Source organism: Ylistrum balloti, unplaced genomic scaffold (genome assembly GCF_031769215.1).
Source record: "Ylistrum balloti isolate Yb309-2 unplaced genomic scaffold, AGI_CSIRO_Ybal_v1 Utg370366, whole genome shotgun sequence".
Taxonomy (NCBI): Eukaryota; Metazoa; Mollusca; class Bivalvia; order Pectinida; family Pectinidae; genus Ylistrum; species Ylistrum balloti.
In genome coordinates, this window is record NW_026782258.1 from 172850 (window position 1) to 184754 (window position 11905).

Here is an 11905-nt window from a genome sequence, read left to right on the forward strand (position 1 = left end):
TCCGACAGCGTTTCATGTTAACTGACATCAGTCTTCTGGTTCTCATGATGAAGCAACATCAATTACTATCACGTCCATTATTTGACCGCCAAACATATTTCGAGAACGTCATCATCTTTGTGGTGTCATCGAGTCAGTCTGTGACATTTTGGTAATCATGGAAAAAATAATTTCTCATGCAACTTTGGTTTAACAATCAATAACAATATCGAATTTCTGGACCTTCAGCATCCGTCCCCCATTATCTAGACCGCTGAAAATCGATTACTGGCAGGAAAGTGTGTCAGCGGTAAAAAAAAAAAAAGAGCTAATCAAAGTAGAGGGTCGTTTTGATTTCGGTTCCTTGTAATCCGGAGAGCACTTATGAAAGGTGTGAAAAAAAGATGCGGCCATTCCTAATCGTAATATATTTTCGTTGCTGTTTCTGTTTTCATCTTTAAGCCGGAAATATGCAAGGGAGATAACCATAAATTATTTCCGGTTTTGTAAATTACGGTTGTCTCAAAATGTCTTATTGAGAACGTACTAGCCTGAACGGTGCTGGATAAAAAATTAAAAAAAAGAATAAAAAATAAAAATAAAACACTCACACAAAAAGAAGCTGTGTGACTTTTTGTAATTATATGTTTTTTGGTGAATGACCGTGTTATCACTTGGGGACTTTATATTTATTTATTTTCGACAGAAGCCCCCTCATCTCGCTTTGCTCAATACAATCGTAAATGGGATGGGAATACGATTGAAAAATCTGGTTGTTTTGTTGCTTGCGCCCATTTACTTTTACAACGAAAATATTGACTGTGCTTTCACATTCTTTGCAAAGCATAAATTTTCATGGCGTCAGGTTTCAAGTGGATGTTCTGTACTGATATATAACTTATTTTACTTAACCTTTAAAAATTGTTGTTAATGTCCAATAAATATCATAAACATTTTAGTTCAGCCAACAGTCTTAACATTTCTGTCCCGGTAATAAAAAATCATAGCCAAACATCTAAACAGACCAAAATGTCATATGATACTTAATGTGTATATTAATTCTTACCTTATCAAGATTAACATGGTCAACATCTCACCAGGGTATACACTACACCTAATTTGATCATGTGGGAAATGACATTATACTGTACACCTCCAGTGGTTACAGCCATTACACATCTACATATTCTATACTACACTACTCCTGGAGTGGCGTCAGTACCCATCTAATTACAGTATACTTCACTTCTGCGGGTGACGTCAGTACACATCTAATTACAGTACACTTCACACCTCCTGTGGGTGACGTCAGTACACATCTAATTACAGTACACTACACACCTGTGGCTGATGTCAATATACATCTAATTACAGACCACTGCACACCTCCTGTGGAAAATGTCAGTGCTCATCTAATTACACTACACATCTTCTGTGAGTGATGTCAGTACACTACACACCTCCTGTTGGTGATGTCAGTACGCTACACACCTCCTGTGAGTGATATCAGTACACTACACACCTCCTGTGCGTCATGTCAATACACTACACACCTCCTGTTGGTGACGTCAGTACACATCTAATTACAGTACACTACACACCTTCTGTGGCAAATGTCAGTAAACATCTAATTACACAACACACCTGAAGTGGGTGATGTCAGTTCACTACACACTTCCTATGAGTGATGTCAGTACGCTACACACCTCCTGTGGGTGATGTCAGTTCACTTCACACTTCCTTTGGGTGATGTCAGAAGGCTACATACCTACTGTGAATGATGTCAGTACACTACACACCTCCTGTGAGTGATGTCAGTCACTATACACATACTGTGGGTGATGTCATTACACATCTAATTATAGTACACTACACACCTCCCGTGAGTGATGTCAGTATGCTACACACTTCCTGTGAGTGATGTCAGTACACTACACACCTCCTGTGAGTGATGTCAGTACACTACACACCTCCTGTGAGTGATGTCACTACACACCTCCTGTGAGTGATGTCAGTATGCTACACACCTCCTGTAGGTGATGTCAGTACACTACACACCTCCTGAGAGTGATGTCAGTATGCTACACACCTCCTGTAGGTGATGTCAGTACACTACACACCTCCTGAGAGTGATGTCAGTACACTACACACCTCCAGTGAGTGATGTCAGTACACTACACACCTGTAAGTGCTGTTAGTACACTTCACATCTCCTGTAGGTGATGTCATTACACTACACACCTTTTGTGGCAAATGTCAGTACACTACACACCTCCTGTGAGTGATGTCAGTACACTACACACCTCCTGTGAGTGATGTCAATACACTACACACCTCCTGTGGGTGATGTCAGTACACATTGTATCACAGTAAACTACACACTTTCTGTGGGTGATGTCAGTATGCTACACACCTCCTGTAGGTGATGTCAGTATACTACACACCTCCTGAGAGTGATGTCAGTACGCTAAACACCTCCTTTAGGTGATGTTAGTACACTACACACCTCCTCTGAGTGATGTAATCACACTACACACCTCTTGTGGGTGATGTCATTACACTACACACCTCCTGTGAGTGATGTCAGTTCACTAACACCTACTGTGTGTGATGTCAGTACGCTACACACCTCCTGTGTGTGATGTCAGTACACAATGTATCACAGTACACTACACACCTCCTGTGGGTGATGTCAGTACACTACACACCTCCTGTGGGTGATGTCAGTACGCTACACACCTTCTGTGGGTGATGTCAGTACAAAAGGTATCACAGTACACTACACGCCTTCTGTGGGTGATGTCAGTACACTACACACCTTCTTTGGGTGATGTCAGTACACAATGTATCACAGTACACTACACACCTCCTGTGGGTGATGTCAGTACGCTACACACCTTCTGTGGGTGATGTCAGTACAAAAGGTATCACAGTACACTACATACCTTCTGTGGGTGATGTCAGTACACTACAGACCTTCTGTGGGTGATGTCAGTACATAACGTATCACAGTACAGTACACACCTTCTGTGGGTGATGTCAGTACACTACACACCTCCTGTAGGTGATGTTAGTATGCTACACACCTCCTGTGAGTGATGTCAGTTCACTACACACCCCCTGTGTGTGATGTCAGTACACAATTTATCACAGTACACAACACGCCTTCTGTGGGTGGTGTCAGTACACTACACACCTCCTGTGGGTGATATCAGTACACTACACACCTTCTGTGGGTGATGTCAGTACACAATGTATCACAGTACACTACACACCTTCTGTGGGTGATGTCAGTACACAATGTATCACAGTACACTACACACCTTCTGTGGGTGATGTCAGTACACAAGGTATCACAGTACACTACACGCCTTCTGTGGGTGATGTCAGTACACTACACACCTTCTGTGGGTGATGTCAGTACACTACACACCTTCTGTGGGTGATGTCAGTACACTACACACCTTCTGTGGGTGATGTCAGTACACAATGTATCACAGTACACTACACACCTTCTGTGGGTGATGTCAGTACACTACACACCTTCTGTGGGTGATGTCAGTACACTTAATTGTTAACATATTTCTTACCCCAGCAGAATCACTATATTATAGTTTCATTCTTTTATTGATAGACATGTGACATTTGAATCTCAGGAATAAGGATTCCAGAATCTAAATGTTAAATGTGTTAAATGAAAATGTGATTTGAAGTTTTTGTGGTGCAACTTGATTAAGTATAACACATAAATACTTGTTTACATGTTTGTCAAAATTTTCGAAACAGAAATTATTGAATGCTGTTATTCATCTGTTCATTATGATCTGTGCTTTTGAAAAACAAGATTTCCTTCTCTAATTTTTACTTGGTGTATTTCAAACTTGTTAGACTTAAATTTTTAAATCACCTTTACATGAACTTGTGTTTTCCTGAATGGCATTTGATTCAACTGATTCAAGAGTTACTGCCCCTATTTTCAAAATATTCACCTTGTCAAGATTTTGAACTTCGCAGCTAGATTTTATTGCCGTGACATGAATTTTTTTGGAGTGTTTTTTCACTGTATTTCCATCTTGTCCAGGGACCTTCTTCTACAGTTTTAAATGATATTTTTTAACCTTGACAGGCTAAATCACAGTTTTTAACCTTGACAGGCTAAATCACAGTTTTTAACCTTGACAGGCTAGATCACAGTTTTAAACCTTTAAAGGCTAAATCACTGTAACTGAAGTTTCCTGAACAACATTTTGTGATTCAACAATTGCGGAGGAGGTATTGTGCTCTACATTATCAGCAAAATTTTTCAGAGAATCATCCCCTCCATTTCCACCAATTTCTTCTCTTCTTTTTAAGCTTATTCATAAAAACAAAGTGTTTTTTCTAATGGTATTTTGATTCATTAATTTATATGCTGTCATTTTCAGCAAACTTGTTCAGAGAATCCTGTCCCCTATTTTGATTGATTTCTTTATTCTTGGTAAGCTTTTTCAAGAAAGCATAAAGCACTGTTTTCCCCAATGGTATTTTGACCGGCAGTTCTCTCCCTCAGTTTTTAACCAATTTCTTTCAAACTTGAAACGATTATGATGATTTAAACTTATGCTAACTTATGCTTTCTCAGAGGCATTTCAATATTTTTTTTTTTTTTTTTTTTTCGTGTTGTCTTTTTTTCAAACCATATTTCTTTTGGCATAGGACAGGCATATAATGTTCTGCCTCTTGGTACTCTTGTGTCTAAAAATGGGCAGCATTTTTTTATCCATTTTTTTTAATGGGAAAGTATGCACCATTATAATGATAACAATCAAATCTCACAATGACTCGTCATATTACTGAAGAATCAAGTTCAAACAAAACAAAAACATAACATTAACTTTGAAAAGTTTATTACAGATAATAATCCACAGATAAACCCAATAATCCACAAAAATACAACAGTTGAAAGTCCATTGGTGATAAACGCTCTTCTCTCCTTTCTATCATTTTTCAAACTCCATTCCTGACTTTCTACCTGTACCCTGATGACCTTACAATATTATCTTTCAGCTTTCACAATACCCTTTATCGTAACACCTTTCTGCTTCTTTACACCACTCCTGAATCATCCTCCAAAAATCATTAGTTTGGTATCTAACTTATTTTGCAACCAAAGTTGAAGTGTCTTTCTGAACTTTTCGTATCTTTTTTGCATATGTAATGCTAAAACAACATCCGACTCCAAAATCAGTGAATTACCAAATCCTTGTCATGGACACAAAATGAATATAAGTTATCAAAAAGATAAAACTGAATCAATTATAAATATCTTATCAAATAAAGATAATTAAAATGTTAATATTGGTCAGATTCTAAATGAAAGCAAAACAACAACAAATCATACTGGTATTGGTTCAATCAAAACATTTTCATTTGAGCTAAACTTCATATTCCTTCCAAAGCAAATATATACCAAGTATGTAGAATGCTTTTCTCCAGAAACTGAAATATCAAATATTTAATTTCATGAATAATTTTATTGGTATTTTTGATAAGATGTCAATTTTTTTTATTTGGCCTTAAAACCACACAAACATACAAAACCAGATCAATAACATAGCCACTATCATTAAAGCATAACAACATGAATTGAGTCACTCTGGTCATTTTAAATATACCTGATGCAAGATCTACCACAAACTTGGTATAACTCGTCTTGCTAAAGTATAGGTATATGAATCAGAGGAAGGTAGAGTGTTCCTTTGTTTGGATTTCTCAGAATGACACATTTCCAGGTATGTTATACTTGGACCAATATCATAGTAGTGTATGTGATGAGCACTTTAAATATAGTGTTACAACAGCTACAACATATAGTGCATACTGATATTTAAGCATTACAAATGTGGTATTTTTTGAAAACTGCCTAAAAATGAGGTATTTTTTGAAAACTGCCTAAAAATGTGGTATTTTTTTAAAACTGTCTTAACTGGGAAGTTAGATCCAGTATCCATAATCACCTCCATTGTTTAGTAGTTTACCACAATGTATCTTTTTCAATTTACCACAATGTATCTTTTTCAATAATTCAAAACAATAAATAATGCATGAAAATGAAAAGTTGATCAACACAACATTGGTTCTTAATTTTTTTGGGGAAAAAATCCAAATAGACAAACAAAATGCGAAACTGGGTAAAAATTTCAAAATCTTAAATATCGGTAACAATATACTTAAGTACCAAGTCTTTAATTCAATTCATTCTAGCTCTGGTTACACACAATGGTTATAACGATAAGTAAAAGTTAAAAGGGCATTGTCCAAGGGCAAGGTTAGAAGTCATTTCCAAAATATGCGTGCAGACAACAGCTTTAAGCCATGAATCCATTTGCATTCTGCCTGGTCACTTGACGTCTCTTTATCTCATCGAGAACTTTTCCAATGTCAGCGTCTTTCTCTACCAGCAGTTGTTGAAGCCAGCCTCCCTCATTATGGAAACCCATAGCCAGCATCTGAGAGAGGGAATCAATCACCCTGGGATCTATCCAAACAAGCATGAACACTGTTAGACAAGGATCATAATGTAATTTCTTAAATCAATATTAGAATAAAAAATATTACTGTTACTCTTAATCAATGAACAGTACTAGTTAACTCATACAAAATATGTGAAATGAAAACTATAAATTTTAGCTGTATAGCCTTTAAATAATCAAGCCCCTACAAAGGTACAAACATACATCTATTTTGTATGAAATTTGTTAACTATAGTATGACTTTGATCATATCATGTTGGTCTAATTCCAGATCTCATTGAATACACTGTATTCTTACCAGATGGAGGGTAAATCAGCTCAGCTCCAGGAGCAGAGCCCTGAGCCATCTGGGGCAAGGACTCCGGGACTTGTGGCCCTGGAGTAGGTGATGGATCCATTCCGTCACATTCATTGTCTCCTGACAAGACAGTCCAATCATCTGATTCTTTTGGTTTCTCAGCTGTTTCCTTTAAGGCAATAACAAAATAATAATTATATTCAAAGTTATAAACAAAATTTTTACCTGAAAAAAAAAAAGTTTTAAACACTTTTTCAATCAGCCATTATTTCCTATCACACCTCATCACATTATTAGTTTCACACAGAGTTTTACACAAGGACATTTTGTATGCAACAAGATTTTTGCACATTTCGTTTTCATCTAATTAAAACCATAAAAAATCCTTACACTTCCATTGTAAGCATTAAAATGATGAATGAAATTACCATGTTCATGGTTCTGTCTTGTTGTTGAGTCTCGGGTCTAGATAATGGGCTAGGAGCTGTTTCCTTCTCCATTGGCTCTTCATCTCTCTTCTTTTGAGGTTCAGGATCTCCTTTCTTCTCCTCGCCTTGTTTCTTGGCTGAACATTTGCCTTGACCAAAATTACAAGGTCCATTACCACGGGATCCCATCCTGGGGCAGCTACCTCCCCACTGGCCACGCCCCCTGCAGTTGCCACGCCCAGCAGATCTGCCACGTCTTCCTCCACCACAGTGTGTTCTACGTCCATTGGTCTCAACATCCACATCTACATCTATTCCTGTCCACAATAAAAAGCTTACATCAATTTCATGACACAACTCATCTATTATATAATATATGAATTAACACTTTTTTGAACATAACACTAATTTCCATTCTAATATACCCTGTGAAAATGACTAGGAAAAAAACCAAATCAAAACATACCAAAGGGGTCAAGCATTGCCTGGACAGATTCTCCAATAGTCTTCAGGTATTCTTCTGGTGTGGATTCCTCTTGGGGATCTTCATGTTGCTCCTTTGCTTCAGGGTGCTGATTTTCTTCTCCACAAAATCCTGGAGCATTCCTGTTGTGCCAGCGCCTCATGAATCTCTGCATCCAGCGACGGAAGTGGGGAGGGGGCACAAACTAATTAAAAAAAAAGAAGGATGTATTTCATTTAATTTATACAAACATATTTACATGTACAATATTCTGGAAAGATGCAACAAATTTTTGCAACCTGAGAAATTCAATATTGCTATCATATATTCTCAATATATCAATACTGTACAAAATAATTGGTTACTACGTTGGTTGTCAGGTATTTACATCACAAGATTATATCTACATATACCATTTAAATTCATGTATTGTACTATATTTTTCTAATGAAACCAATGTGACCAATGTAATTTATCATTTTTACCTTTTTATGAAATTTCACCTAATCATTAACTTAACATTTCTTGCTAGTGTGCATTTCTATGTCAAGTTGTCAATATTTATTCTGTCTTTACTTTTTAATTCAAGTTGTTTACAAAATGCTTGTTATACAATGTTTACAGTTCAATGTAAATAATTCAATACATAGATAGGTACTTGCAGGCAACCAATCTTAATTATTTAAGAACCTAAGTTCAGCAAATAATTAATTTTAAGTTAAAGGTATGTTGTGTAATAATTAAGTTAACTGAAATGACAGTTTTGCATTTTAATTGTTTGTGCAACCAGGTAAAATTATTAATACACTTTTCCAGAAAAAAAGGTTATGAGAGATCCCCAAGACCCATTCCTTATCATTTTCATTGAGAGTGTACCCTATGGCAGCACATTACAAACACTAAAACATATTACACCTGACTGATTACTTGAGTGTAAGGTAAAGTACTTACCCCATGAGGACCATGAGGACCTTGAGGACCTGGGTGATTTGGAGGAGGTCCAAAAAATGATCCAAATATTCCTTGTCCACCAGTGATGGGTGTGGTTATCGTCATCATGTCATGTTCACTGTGAATTCCTTTCTTCTCACAGCTAGCACACAGGTCATAGTCAGGGCAGACAACACACTTAAATCGTGCACCAAATACTGCCCCTTCACATCCATCGCAAATTATATTGGGGTGTCGTTCTCCAGTTCCCTCATCAGAATTGGTCCCAGGAGTAGGCTGAGTGTCAGACTCTAATTAATGAAAAAATATTTCACTTGTCACCAAGTATCAGATATTTTAACACTTTTATGTTTATTTTCTCTCTAACTTTAGCATCATATTGATACATAATAATACATAAGTGTAATGTGAATATTTCAAAAGTTTTTTTTTTATCCAATCAGAATGATTTTCAATATTTCTGATTTAATTATATGTAAATCACCTGCATCATAAATCTAGATTGTTATAGGATACTATAATATTTAAGTGTGAAATAAAAAAAATCTGGTCCAGTTTCATAGTAATTTTCATGTAATATCTATTCAGTTTTTATTTTCATAAAATAAATGTACCACTGGTATTCTGGTTGAAGACAACAAAAGATTTCAACCTGTTTCTAGGTTTTAATTATCACACACAAAAATTCATGCAAAATATTTTCTGACTTCTATTGTGTTATTAAAATTACAATGACTAAACATCTGCTCAAAGAATGTATTTGGAAAGACAGTCATTAACTGACAGCTTGCCTTGTATAATGTCTATTTATGGAACATTGATCAATAGTATGACTCCCACTGAAAGTGACTATGAATCAACATTCTTTGTCCTCCCAATACACTGACAAGTAATATCTTTTATACTTTCTATAGGATATACCTGGAACTGTAAAGCTTCATTTAATTAACTATGACTCAAATATTATGATGACATATTCATATAGGATTTCATGTGAAGACAGTTCAAGATTGTGAACTCCTTTGATTGCAGCCTCAAGCAGATTTCAGTCACAGGAACAATTGTGACTTATTTTTCACTTTTTGTATATATCATGAATGCCAAGGATCAAGGACCTTGAATGATTATGTAAGTGAAATACAATGAATAATTAGATTAAAATTAAGATGATAAATACATCAAACCATCTTTTACACAACTGGTTTCTGGTAAGGGATATGACAAAATATTTATTTAAAATGATCTTCAAAAACACAAAACAAAACAACTTGAAAAAAAAAAGATGGTAATATCACATATGTGTGCAATCTACTTATTTTTTAGAACTCCAGAAGTTTCCATTCAAGTACTTACATCATGACACTAAGGAAGTTTACTCAAGAAAATTTTATATACAGAAATATTTTCATACAATTTCCTTACTTTCACATCCATACCACTCATCATCTCATGACTGCTTTGGTTTTTTCTGTTTTTATTAGTGTACTTCCTTATATGGCATGATTCATAAAAATGATTTACCCACAAAACAAACCTAGGTTAGTCATATCATTAAAAAAAGAACTGATTATGAACCAAAACAATTTTCTTAAATAGTCCATAATATAATCTTAAGAATTGATTACAACTTTCATAATAATATAGAAGCATTATTTTGCAGCTCATATTCTTGAAAACGATAGTTTCAACTAGTTAGCAAAACAACCTTTCAGTTTTCAATGAAACACTATCTAAGTTTATTTTTTTCTTTATACATTCACATCTTTAGTTTTTTTTTATTATTATTATTAATTTCCATACCAAGGAAATTTTTCTCTTTTTTTTTCTGGCCTGTTAGTGGCACCACATGTATCAAGTATTACACCTTGATGCACAATGAATAATATATATCTTACTTACCTTTGATAAAAATTCTCAGCAAGCCATCATCCACAAATCCCAAGGCTTCCAGCAGCTCCTCATCAGAATTAAATGTGATCAAGTCTCCATCTTGATCTACATGAAAAATATAAATCATATATTATATTTAAAGTCAAACAATTTCTTGCATTTTGTCATCTACCTGATTGCTTTATCATAATATTAAAAATAGAAGTGGCTTTTTGCAGCTGACAATGGCATATATCGATTTTTCACTCCAGCCAATAAGATCTGGATAAGTGATTATTTGTATATCTTTTATTTATTACATAGGTAACAGCAATGACAACAAAAATACTGAAAATCTTAATAAAGCTCAATCGATACCTTCTTAAATAGATCATGAAATATTAATGCAAAGTTTGAAGTTGATTTATTATAAGTCAGGATTTTTTTCTTAAAATTTGAGCAATGTGTATTGTAAAATCTAACTAGGCAATAATTAAAAACAAGTTATTTTCTCCTTCCGTGTCAAATATATTTTTGACGAAATTAATCAAACATACAGTTTTGTATCTATATGACCTTCATTATCAATAGTGAAAAGTTGCCGATCTTACGAGATGAACAGAAATGATCTAGTTCTAGTCAATCTGGTTTCATAATTTATTTGGTGACAACTTGATTTTCAAATTTTTGATATGATTAATATGTGACACTTTTCGGTGTTTGTGTTGTACAGTTGTATGTATATATATATTCCTGTTAAATTTATTCTGCATTCAAAATTAACCAACTCACTTTCTAAATTGCACACGTATACTAATGCAATAAGCAAATGAACTCGTATCTGCGTTACCTTTCCAGTACAAAGAAAATTTCCCCTGACGTAGACTGGGGAAGATGTCAGATATCTTCTTCTTCAGGTACTCGAAACTACTGGATATATCAGCAGGTACGGCAAACCGTCGTATCTCGGGTTCTGCCCGTTGCAGTATTGCTTTTACTGTCAAAGACATCTTATCGTGTTTCTGTCGTCTGTGTAGCAGGTTCACTTTCAATGACTGTCGAATGTCACTTGTGTGTTGTGGCAGCAGGTTGGTCGTTTTTATACAACATTCCTAAATTACATGGCCGTGACTATGAATCATAGTTATATATAGACATTGTGCATAAATCCTTGGACAATCGAGATCTTTCTAGGTCATGTTTTGCTGACTGTAAATGACATTAATTTGTTCAAATTTGAAGCCGACGCGCAACTTCCGGTTAAAACGAAAATAGCAACAACCTGAGATGTTTAACTTCCGGGGGCACCTGCATAACTTAAGAACAGGCCAGTGACGAAAAATCACCCCATCCGAATAAAAAATCTGATTGGCTGTTGGCTCGTGGTGCTATCTGCAAACTATTT

The 11905-nt window shown here is 35.4% G+C and overlaps 1 protein-coding gene across 1 annotated transcript; it reads right to left on the bottom strand.

The window, feature by feature from the left end:
• Positions 1–4848: 4848 nt before the first annotated feature.
• Positions 4849–11723, bottom strand: LOC132553893 (sequestosome-1-like). The gene is made up of 7 exons (XM_060218182.1): positions 11351–11723; positions 10531–10626; positions 8632–8921; positions 7684–7885; positions 7218–7534; positions 6790–6958; positions 4849–6496 (listed from the first exon to the last, which is right to left on the bottom strand). Exons 1-7 carry the CDS (start codon positions 11508–11510, stop codon positions 6327–6329), a joined length of 1404 nt encoding a protein of 467 aa, XP_060074165.1. The 5' UTR covers positions 11511–11723; the 3' UTR covers positions 4849–6326.
• Positions 11724–11905: the final 182 nt, after the last annotated feature.

What these genes read in the sequence shown, in the direction of transcription:
- LOC132553893 (XM_060218182.1), bottom strand. Translation starts at nt 11,510, where the DNA reads ATGTCTTTGACAGTAAAAGCAATACTGCAACGGGCAGAACCCGAGATA. An exon ending in GTCCTCATGGTCCTCATGGG is followed by an intron (nt 7,886 to 8,631) that starts GTAAGTACTTTA and finishes TTTTTTAATTAG; the next exon opens with TTTGTGCCCCCTCCCCACTT. An exon ending in AAGACAGAACCATGAACATG is followed by an intron (nt 6,959 to 7,217) that starts GTAATTTCATTC and finishes ATTGCCTTAAAG; the next exon opens with GAAACAGCTGAGAAACCAAA.